Source organism: Caretta caretta, chromosome 6, assembly GCF_965140235.1.
Source record: "Caretta caretta isolate rCarCar2 chromosome 6, rCarCar1.hap1, whole genome shotgun sequence".
Classification (NCBI taxonomy): Eukaryota; Metazoa; Chordata; order Testudines; family Cheloniidae; genus Caretta; species Caretta caretta.
This window is the reverse complement of record NC_134211.1, coordinates 89,926,295-89,938,727: the sequence shown is the minus strand read 5'-3', so window position 1 is coordinate 89,938,727 and position 12,433 is coordinate 89,926,295. Positions and strand designations below refer to the sequence as shown.

The 12,433-nt window shown below is 40.1% G+C and overlaps 1 protein-coding gene across 3 annotated transcripts in view; it reads right to left on the bottom strand.

The window, feature by feature from the left end:
- The window catches only part of ESRRB (estrogen related receptor beta), a 170,573-nt gene that overhangs the window by 104,966 nt on the left and 53,174 nt on the right, over positions 1 to 12,433 (bottom strand). Inside the window, exon 2 of one of the 3 annotated variants that reach the window (XM_075129794.1) lies at positions 2,212 to 2,274. The exons of 1 other annotated variant lie outside the window; for it this stretch is intronic. In XM_075129794.1, coding sequence (XP_074985895.1) covers positions 2,212 to 2,225 — 14 coding nt within the window. In that variant the 5' untranslated portion in view covers positions 2,226 to 2,274. Of the gene's footprint in view, positions 1 to 2,211; positions 2,275 to 8,887; positions 9,246 to 12,433 lie in introns of those variants that run through there. One more of the 3 variants, XM_048855571.2, reaches the window with a different exon arrangement.

Below are 12,433 nucleotides of genomic sequence, written 5' to 3'. Positions count from 1 at the left end.
TTACATGCAATGTTGTTGTAGCCATATTGGTCCTAAGATATTAGAGAGAGAAGAGGCTGAGGTACTATCCTTTAAACGGACCAACTTCTGCTGGTGAGAGAGACAAGGTTTCGAGCTTACACAAAGCTCTTCTTCAGGTCACACATATATACACACACAGATTATACATATAAACACTTATTCACATGCATGTGAGAATAAAACTGTTTCTTTCTCATCTTTACTCATGTTAAGTCTGTGTAGTGTGTAAGGTGCAACAGCACAATTTTCATCAATTATTCTAAGGGCGACCTGTCTGGTATCATTTGTATAAGGTAGAATGTATGGACACATCAGTACATCTCACCATCATTTTCAAAAGGTCACACTTGCTTCGATCTGTTAAGGCAGAAAAAGCCCACAAGGAGTGAAAGTAAAATATTTTCTAAAGCTGAAGTGCCACTGTTACAGGCTCCCGTATAGGGATTAATTTGGCTTTGAAAGTAAGTTTTGACTCTATCAGACAGCTGTGCTTCCTCTCCCTGCCCCTGATCCCAGGTTAGACTGCATTGCAGGCTACACTCAATTGCCTGGAAATCACTGCTTAATAATCCAGTTAAGCGTAAAGAGTGCCTTGCTCCCTTCTGATACCTTTGCACTACAGATGAATCCGATAAGCAAACTGACTGCTAAAAGAGTGTCAGGCAACGGGTATTAAGGTCTTTGGTTTCACAGGAGTAGCTGCCCTGCATCTCACTACAGAGCAGCGCCTCCTCCCCCCCCACCCCACACACACTCCCTCACAATGACCAAAAATGCAAACGGCAGAAAAACAGAAACATTTGAGAGGCTGAATGAAGCAGCAAGTCAGAGGGGTGGAGAGAGGAAGGCAATGCCCAGAGAGGCTGAAAAGGGGCTAGAGAGGGACTGCAATCTGAGTGTTGTAAAGATATTAATCTGACCTTCCCCCCACCTTTTAGACAGCTAAAATATATATCAGGCAGTGTTTGCCTATCATACCCAATTGTGAAACAAGGAACAAATGAAAGACAAAGGTAATTCTCAGAAACAGTCTTTCAATCAAGGATAATTTGTAAAAAAATGAAAAGCAGACGAAGTATGAATACACACACACAAACATTTACAAAATTTTGGGATTAACCCTGGCTACCAGTACTGTGGTAACAGTTATAAAATGAGCCCCTGAACTCAATGTCACAAGCCTATATTTTTAACTGTTCTATTTCTAAGTCTGCGAAAATCCCATAAAGATTTTTTTTTAAGAATAAGCAAATAAAACAACACTGTTGATGTTTCAAAACATGTCAGATTGAATGAACAAAAAAATGCAAGGAAAACTTTTTAAAAATAAAATCAGGAAAACCAAAATTATTTGCTGTCCTTCTTTTTGTGTGTTTATTTTTTTTTTTAATTCTACAAACTGGTATAAAGCGCAATGGAAGGATGTTTTGTAATTGTTTTTGCTAGCACATTTAAAGACATATTCAAAAAAATCTTTATTTACTGAAGGCAATTGACATAAAATTATATTTATGTCCTTTACTTTTCCCCACATCTTTGTGGAGGAGGAAAAACTAGATGCTCTTAAAATGATCATCTCCATATGCAAAATCATAATGACAGAATTAAACATTTTTAAGGCTATTCTTTTGACCTTTCTCTTGAGTCAAAGGACAGTGAGACAATACGCTCACCGGTATCGTTCACGGTGATGGCTTCATCACCAGCGATTGAGGCTCATTATTACTGAAGGGAACTTTAAAGTGCTAGGAGAAAAACAGAAGGAATTAAAAAATAATGTTTTGTGAAACTATACGCGTGGGAAAGACTGGAAGAATAGGAGAAAAATAGCAACAAGAAATCTCCTAATAAAAACAGCTGTATTAAAAATGCACAATCAGTTCAGAATGAATGGCATTTTGAAAAGAGACTCTCTTTCACAGGCTCCCCAACTGAAAGTACCTGGCTCTCTCTAACCCATCCGATGGCCTAGTTTTCTTATGTTAAAGAAAGTGTTTGAGACTTAAAATGTATGGTGAACTGGACATGATTTCCTGGGACAGAAAAGGAAAGTTGGGACTGTCAGAGAAGGGTTCTCACCAAATGCTCTTAGCCTCCCAAAGAACAAATGTAGAACAGGTTTCCTTTTTCTCCCACCCCTCTCAAATGGGATGTAAAATCAGGGAGATGCCCAAAGAATGAACACCTCACCGGCAGTGCAGCATCGGACAAGACAGGCCGCCTCTCTCTATGCTCAATCCATTCCCTTTCACACTAAAAAACAAAACAAAAACAGTTCTGTCATGGAACGTTACTGCAACTTAAATCCCAAGCGCAGAAAGGAGCAGAAAAGCAACTAAGGAAGGAATTTGCAAGAGAAAGCAAAGGACACTCTTCCCCTCACACACAAGTTAGTGATTTTTTTCTGAAGGGATTCTGGTTCTATTGTCCATAACATTCTCATGGGCCAAGTATATTCTTTGCAAACTGACAAAGTCAGATTAAGGATGACTAGGGTGGGATTTTCTGGGATCCCAAAAAATTGAATTGGATTTCTTGTGATCCGTTCCCCCTCTCCCAATAGAAAGAAACAGAGCTGAGTAGGCTCCCCCATTTAGAAGAAGGGAGCAAGAAAAATTCAGCTCAGCAGGGACACAAACCCAACACAGGTTGTGTGATAACAGCTTGCCACCTGCTTTTCACAAGTTGCCTTTGCGAAATGTAAGGGGGCACTGAATGGGAACATTGCCTGCGGTGATCAGAATGCACTGAACAGTGCAATGTGCTAGTATTTATTTGTACACAGTGCTCTTTGTAAAGGGCATCACAGAATGCTTTCCAGAGGGTGTCAGAAGCAGTAGGGAATAGGAAATATTAGTGAAACGACCGTAATCATTTGCAATAAAATAAATTATAAACACACACACCCAATCAAAGCAAGGTCAGACCTATGGAAAAGAAAATTTAGCATTAGTAAACCCTAGGAAGACAGAGAGGAGCGGTGTGCAGGAATGGTGAGGGTTAACAATACACAAGCTCCTGTCCAGCCAGCACAGGGTCAAATGATGTGCAGTGAAAGTTTCAAGTCCTCTATCCCCCAGAGCTTGTTTGCTAATTACATTTGCAATTACAAACATGACAAATATATTATTGTACAGCCCGCTCCACCTTGAGCAAGCATGTTTCTCCTCACGGACAGTCGCTTCCAGCAGCAGAGCTCTCAAAAGCTCTACATGATCAACAAAGTAAAGTGTGCTTCAGCACCAAGGGTCACTTTGTGGGCATCTCTAGTGCTCTGAAGAGGCAGGGCAGAGTTTTAAAGAGAAGCGACATGACAGGTACAGAAATTGATATTGATAGAAGTTACTGAAATTTAGCTCCTCAACAATAAATTCCCCAGAAGTTGGCTAAGATTTCTGCAGGTAATTAGTTATTATTATTTTCAATAAATAATAATTTATCCAGCTCAATATTTATTATTAATAAATAATAAGGCTGTTACATTACATTTCCACTTGCAGATCCCAGAACACACTGCAATTCAGACTAACCCACAAACTACATGGAGCAATCACCTCGCCTGCTGCTGAAATGCAGCCGATCCTGGAGGGCAGAAACAGTGCAAGATTTTTCCTGTTTTCAGCAAAATACACAAATCTGATTGCTGTTGCTGTTTTCATTGTCCACCAGCCTCTTCAGACAAACAGCCAATAGATTCATGGCTACCTATGGAATTTCTGTTTATTATTTATTTGACGGTGGTGCCTAGGAACCTCAATCAAGGTTCCTGGCCTCTTACGCTAGGCACTGTACAAATGCTATACCTACCTACTCATGCAAACTAAAAATAAATGTAAAAAACCTTTTGTATTCCCCAGCTGCCAAATAACTAACTATCTAAGATGCGGAGATGGACTTGCGGAGAAGAATTTGCCCTGTCTCTGAGGTCTACAATAAAGTCTCTCTCTCTCTCTCGCACACACACACACACACACAAAATCTGGTTGCTGTTAGCACTTCCCAACTTCTGAACTGTGGGATGCAGAACAGAAAGGACAGAATTTGAGAGTAGGGATTTGGCTTTTATATCCAGCATACACCATCATCTTCTTCTTTTGCTATTTCTTTCTTTAACTAAATGCAGCCAAAACATTTTACATGCTTTGAAGAGGTCTCCCAAGAATGTCCATCACCCACACAGAGACCATGAGGTGCAGTTCGGTTTAGATATATCCATTCCCCCACCCCCTTTCCTTTTTACATTTCTTTGGAGAGATTCCATCCTCCCAAAACATGAAGTCTTTGGTAGAGAGTTGTTGATGTCACACACAAACCTCCTTAATGGACTAAAATTATTCAAAGAGCATAAGAAATTTCGGGAAGCATGAAATTAAAAATAATGGGAATCAAGCATAGGTAATAATTCAGCAGAAATGGGGCTGGGAGTCTTTGAGTCAGGGCAGTTGGTAGTGAGCAATGTAGTCTCTGAGAAGAAGGGTCTGGGATATGAAATCTCTGTCACAGCAACTTTCTTTGAACGCAATCCCTCCAAAGTCTTTTCCCTCTCGGGCTAAATGCAATATTTATTGATTACTTCAAATCAATACAATGAAAGATCTGTTTGGTTGGGTTTTCTTTAATAAATTGATCTTTCCATATCTCTCAATAATTAATATGATTAAAGTTTTTTTTTAAAGTGGAAGTTGGGAGGAGGAGAAGGGGATGTTAATAAAAATCCTATAAAATAATTTCCCAAATTCCAGTGCCAGACAGATTCTTGATAAGCTCAGTAAAGCAGGACCCCATCCTGTGATGCGAACCTGCTCAGGGAACTCAGATACTCAGTCCTTTTCATTACAGACACTTCTCAATTTATGCTGCCAGTAAAATATAACAAAAACCAAAAACAACAACTCCTTGTTCTAGTCCTTCAGAAGTGCTCAAAGTACACAGCTACAGTCAGCATCTGACACCAATTTCCTTCCATTCACAGACTGTGGAGATTTTGGAGGTTACTGGAAACAAAGTGACATTTCCTCAATCTGTAAATAAGAATCAACAAAACAAAACAAAAACAAATGAAAACAAAGTCTTTCTCTGAATTTGCTCTTTGATTATATCAAAATTCCAGCACAGTATCTCTCTGTGTCTGTGTTTCTATGATCATACAGATAATTTATTCCTTTTAAATTTTGTTTTCTAATTGCACAATAAGATTTCAGAATCATCATCGGACAATGATTTGTGCATCTCTCTTTTACATCAAAGGAAAAACATTGAAAGACATAACCTTTAGTAGAATGCCCTAATTTGGCAATTACACACACACACACACGCACACACACACACACGTAACTTGGTCAGTCTCTCTTTCTTTCTCTTTCCAGGATATTAATTAGAAATGGCAATGATATTTTCCTACAGTCCTATCAACATCTTAGGCAGTAACAAAAACAAAACAGAAAAAGAACCTCTTCTCTCATCTGGGAGTGTGAAATTAATATTAAAGGATAAAATGCCAGATTTCACTCTCTTGTGAAAAAATCTTACGTTTATATACCGCAGAGATACAATAGAGGCATTTTATATATATGTGTATGCATACTGTATACATTAAAAACGTGTATGTACATGTACTGTACTTTTGATAGACATCGTAAGCACAGTGTAAGTATGTTCATTCCACCTGCCCTGACCTCCGAGACAAACTGCAGACTCAAATCATTAGCTTTTATAGTTTGCTAATCCTACCCTTGCAAAAGGTTCCTCCTTGGACCTGCTTCACCTGCCACTGACAGAAGAACTTTCCCAAACCCCAGTACATGGAGACAGCAATGAGTCCCTCAAAGCAGTAACTCCAACACATCAACTCACTCTCTCTCTCTCTCTCTCACACACACACACACACACACACACACACACACACACACACACTCAGAGTCAACAATTAGGAACAAGTGTTTTTTTACTGTCACTGCACGATCCAGCACTGCAGGAAACAATGCATACCAATAACCGGAGTCCTCCCCAACTCCTTGTGTCATTTCTTAGGTCAGGACACACATACAGGCAGAAGAAAAGGGAACTTTTACTACTCAGAGAAGGTGAAATTCAAAGTATAATGGAGTTTGATTAGAAGAGGTGAATTCCTCTGCTCAGTTAGTTCTTGTCTGGACTCATCCTGGATTTGGAACTTGTGTAACTTAGATCTTTCCCTGGACTCCAAAGTGGTGAGGTGACCATTTTCCTCTCTCTCTCTCTCTGACTCCTATGTAAACTACAACTTCTGGGCATTCCACAATGGATCACCCAAGGTGCTATGCACACTTATCCCCCCATTTTACCACTATTAAAATACATAAATAAAGGAGCAGCTTTCAATATTTTAAAGTTCACATTCAATGTAATGTTCAGTTTGCCAAAAACAATCGTTGCGAACATAATTAAAACAAGAGAGTTTGGACAGAAAATAACATGATTTCAATACCCAGTATTCAGCGTAGTAAGCCACTGTATGTAGGATAGTACACTCATGCAAATAGATACAGATATAAATGTATATATACACACACACACACACACACACTCACTCTACAATATGCCGTATGTACATATATACTCATGCATACACATTTTACACTTGCTGCAAAGTGTACTTGTACTATTTACACATACTGGATAGATAGGTAAATGTACATATATTGGGCCAAATTCTGCCCTGACTGATACACACACACACACAATCACACTGAAATCTGATCTTAGTTACACAAGGGTGTAAACCAAAGCAGAACCTGGCCATTGTATAAATTTTTATTTATACACATTATCTGGAAGGCTTCCTACATCTTTCCTCTCCTCTTGACTTTCTTCAGATTCTGAATTAGTCATGGCTTCCATAGCACTTGCCCCATAGCTTGTGCTCCTTTAACTTTTCTTTACTTTAATTTTTTTTAAATGCGTTTATTTGGTTTTTTAAATTCTCCCAATTTAGTTTCTCTCTCTCTCTCTCTCACACACACACACACACACACACACCAAAAAAAAAAATTGTAAATGAGCTTAGAAGCCATGCAAGCCCAGGAAAAAGAAGACAGAGATCACACCAAGAGTTTATCATTACCAAAGAATAGCTCCTCCAACCCATTTTGAAGCCATGGATCTCTCACATTTCCTAGTCACTTTCATTTGTCTAACCAGAAGCCAAAGTTAAGGGAGGCACAAGCAGGAATGAAGCACCTTGGATACACGATTGTTGGGGGCTGTCCAGGGAGACCATTAAATAGTAAAAGGTACTAACAATAATCAAATGAGTGATTTACTTTTATTGTTTTGGTACTGTCTGAATTGCTTTTCCGGATTCAACAAGTAGAACGGATGAACAGAAAAAAGTTAACAAGAGCAGACATGACAGATGGTAATTATCAAGCTACAAACTATTTTTCATGGAGGTAACAGCGCACTTTCAAAACTTTGACTTTGTATTAAAAATACCTAATGGGATGCAATCCACTTTTCCTTTACAAATCTGTTTGTTTATTTTTAATTCAAAGCGGAACAGCCAAAAGCGAAGCACCAGTCACAAAAGCCATAGGGCTTAAACTGGTAATTCCCATTTAAAATAATAAATCTCATGTTAACGGCGCTGTTGGAAGCAAAGGAGTAAGGTAAGGAAAGAAGGAATGAGAGCAAGTCAGGAAAAAGGGAGGGAGAGAAACAGAAAGATGTGAGAGAGATGAAAGAGAGCTGTAATGAGAAGAGCAGAGTAAAAGGCATAATTTTTTAATTCTCTTTTAATTCATGCTAACTAGGATGCAGTTATTAAACAAATAATGAACCAGTCAAAGTGACTATTTCCGTCTCTGGTGACACCATGGAGCCCTTGTAGGTGACACACAGACTAATATGCAAATACACAAAAGGAGACTCAACTTAGAAAGAGATTTGTCGGAGAGGAGAAACGTACTTGAAAAGGAATTGTACCGGTGGACCGGACACAAATTGCAAAAGGAATTCATCCTGTCTCCCAAGTTCCCCAAAAAGGATCAAATCCAACTTACTTGCTGAAGTGATTTTATACAAAGCATTGTCGGGCACGTTCCAACATAACATACAAAGAATGAGAACACCAGCAGGTGCCGAGGAATCTGTCATCAGTCCAGCTTGGGATGCCTGCTCAGTAGCTCTCCTCCACTCTTTCCCCGCGCTGGCTGCCCTGATTGCAAGCCTAGGAAGGCTGGCTTTCCACAGATGAAGCTTTTGCCTTTCTTTTAAATAAGTGAACCCAGTAAAATATCTGTGTTTTCATGTACTGTATCTACTTTGTGTGGACAGTATATATCTATTTACACCCAGGCACTAGTTCATCTAATAGAAATTTTACATAGCCCTGAGCACAAACAGAAAGTAAATCTGTGAAAGCAGAACATGCATTGTAGATTTTCTGTTTCATCAGTCTGTGTTCCCCAGAGATGAAGCATTAAAGGAAGAAGTTGCAAGAAGGAAATTAATAAATTGGCACAAACTAAAGTCAAATCAAACTGAGTTGTGGATTCCTTAGAGAGATTTTCCTTTCACCTAAGCAGGCTTTTTGGTCTGCACCTGTTCTAAAAGGAGATTTGCTTCCCTCCAAGCCTCAGACAGGAACATTGATACCCCCTCACACAATCCCCTGCCCACCTCTACATAATTTGTCCAAAAGATAGGAAATCTGCAGAGGAATTTCTCCTCAGGGGTGGTGCGGGGGGAGAGGGAAGAAACCTCAAGTAAAAATTGCTTTCCCCCCTTCCCAACTCAATGTCAGACAATACTCAGGGTCACACAAGTGCCAGCCTGTCATTTCCAGCACAGGCAAAACCAAACCAAACCAAACAAACAGGGCACCTACTGGTTGTGGTAGCTGAGAGGGTCTGAGATGCAAAGTTCGGAAATGTCCATCAGTCCAGTTTTAGCATTCCCAGTTGGCAGAGAAAAGCAACTAAATTACAGTGAAGAGAGAGTGAAGGGGAAAAAAGGGAGCCACAGAAAGGGGACCAGACTGCAAGAAAAGGGACAAGGAAGGAAAGAAAGGGGGTGGGAGAAAAAGAGGAGACAGTTAAAGAGGGTAGGAGAGAAAGAGAGACAGACATATGCACATCCACACACATACACTCATCCAGACACACTGAAGCAGGCAGAGGGAAGGGAGGCAGCTGAGAAGACACAGGCACAAGAGATTTAGATCCCACTAACTCCACTGTAGCTTTAAGACTGAGAGACTGATGAATATGGCAAAGCTGCTATTGGTTACCACTCAGGGGCTGGACTTGAAGTGACAGAGCAGAACTGGGCAGGGAGGGGGGTGAGAAGGAGGGAGGTGGGGGGCAAGCTAGTGAGACTTCAATAGACTAACATACCCACACATGGGCTAATAGCATCAGAGGAAGAGAATGCTGATCACACAGCCAAAGAACTTGTGATCCTGCAGTTGGCTAGGCAAAACCAGGGGGACAGGGAGTGACCTTCGGTCCTTTACACAGTCCCCCTTGCCTTCTACAATGTGAATTCCATTGGCAGCAGAACTGAGTGAGACAGGACCTCGTGGCTGGTGGGTCTCCTTTGTTTTTTGTTTGTTTCCAGATACATAGCCTGTGCATTCCTCTGAATGCCTGTGACTGTTAAAGTGTCTGCCGGGGGAACACTTTGGGGTCAGCAACAAAACCTCATGCTGCTTGTGCATTCATAGCAATTCCTGATCATTTCCTCAAGTTATCAGGAATCACAAAAGGCTTCTCATCAGAAAGTGTTGAGGAAAAACTGACCCTAACAGAAAGGAGAGACACAGCAGACACAATATAGTGCTAAGTAGCAGCCCAACACCAGCTCCCGAATGGACACTGCTGGATACAGCATAGCTGTATCCGGGGAGGATCCTATCCACCCCTGACAGAAATCTGAGGGTTCTGTCTCTACACTTTGTCAGTACTTGGATTGTCATGCCAATAAAGTCTCATAAATGAATATGTGTGACTACCAGTTTGAATGCATGTGGGAAACAGAACTTCTTGGATTTATTGGCACTCACTAAAGGGTGACGTCTGTTAGTCAAATGCCACAGTGATGGGTGATTTAGAAATGCAAATGATAACAGTAATATTAACTACCATCACCTGATTCAATCTTAAAATGTAAGTTATTGTGACATGGTGACTCTCCCCGCATGTGCGTGCACACACACTTACGCTTCAGCCTCTTACCTACCGACTCACTGTACTTAGTGTTCATAAAGCACTCAGACCCTGAAGTGAAAGGTGCTTTATGTATTATTACAATCTACATGCACATCCACACATGTACTTCAGTGCATGTCCAGAGACACTATCAAATACATTCACACACAGTAGTCCATACGCACACCTAGACATGCATACGTACCAGTTTGCATACATCTATGCACACAGACACATGCACTGTCACATGCAAACACATCACTCCATTTGTATATCTATACAAATACACACACAGCTAAACAGATATACACACACACACACTTGTATGGGTGTACGCAATTCAGTGCTGGGCGCACACCAATATACACACACAGTGACTCAGCCCACCCAAAATACACACAGACAGACTAATATATGCAGATCCCCATATACAAACCCTCAAATACACACACAGAATGATTCATTCTGAAATATACATATGCACCCTCTTTCATACAAAGAATAGGGCCTGACTCTGATCTCATACCAATTTAAATCAGAAATAAATTCAATGAAACCCATGGATTTACAGTGGTATAAAACCTGTATAAGCGAGACCAGAATCAGATCTTCAGGGTAAATGCATGCATTCCAGATACAAACCTTTAACTCTCGCCCAGAGGTGCAAAGAAACACCCTGAGAGGTTAACACAGCAGAATACATTGATACATACATTTGCAGAGAAGTGCTCACAAAACTTCTCAATCTCAGACTCAAACTGTCAATCACACACATTCACTCTCTCTCTCACACACAGACATTTCCAAGGCTCTGTACACATTTATTGGCTGCCATTAGAGTCAATGGGATCTCCCCCAACTCCCACACCATCATGTTCACACACATATTTTCACCTTCAAACCACACAGTTACATTGGCACACTCACCCCCATCCAAACACTCACACTTAACCCCACACATGCAAAGTCAGAGTCTCTAATACATGATCATACTATACAGACACTCACACTGGCAGTCCCTCTCCTACAAAGTTCTATTACTGATCTAGTTGTTTGTTGCTATCTTCCATGTTCTAAACCAGACACATGCAAATCTTATTTTCACTTATCTCTGCCCTGCTTTCTACTTTTTTTTAATCTTTGGAGTTTTGCTACTCAATAAATTAAAAATTAATTTAATAAATAATTAAGAAAAATAGAGATTTTTAAGCCAAACAAGTCTTTCTATATATCTGTGGACAGCAGAACCCCTTGTTCTCCTATTGCAAGGGGGAAAAAAACCCAAGTTAGGGCAAAGAGGAGATTGCTTCATTATATAACACAGCATTAAACCTGAGTCCATAACTGGAGGCTATGGTGTAATACACCAGGTAAAGCACTAGACAGATTGGAGCTATTCAAATGAGGGGAATTACACAGCACAATGGCAAGTGAAATTTGACTTGGTTCAGTATTCAGCAATGTACATTGGCTAAAGTAGTTTAAATTTCTCATATAAGCCAAGGGGATCCGTATTTGCAGGATATTGAGGAAAGGATAAAATAATGGGCTAGATCCTCAGCTGGTACAAACCATCATAGCTCCACTGAAGTCCACATTAAGTCAGTACAGCTAAATCAATTTACATCAGGTAAGAATCTGCCCCAATGTGATCAAAGTACTGTATAAAATAATGGTGTGCCCTGACCTGGAGAACTGTGTTTGATTTTGATCAACTCACCTTCAGATGTAACAGACTAAATAATCAAAGTAAAGTGATAAGAATGGTTAGAGGTACAACATGGTGGAGCTTACAAAGAAAGAGACTGCAAAAGTGAGGATGATTCAGTTTGGAAAAGAGACGGGAGAGGGGACTGGAATGGGATGTTTGAGAGTATGACATACTTACAGCAGAATATAACAGGTGATTTACAGCAGAATATAACAGGTGACATTCAGATTATAGAAGAGCTGTGTAAGCTCAAAAACTTCTCTCTCTTACCAACAGAAGTTGGTCCAATAAAAGATATCACCTTACCCGCCTTATCTCTCTATATCCTGGGACCAACATGGCCACAACACCACTGCATTCAGATTATAGACAGTTCTGAGAAACAGGATTTATATGAACTGAAATAAACATTTACATGCATACATCTTTATGCACAGGAGCATATAAAGATTTAAGCACTTAAATCTTTACCTCTGAATTCTGCAGTTCACTAAGACTTTAGCATGTAAATAAA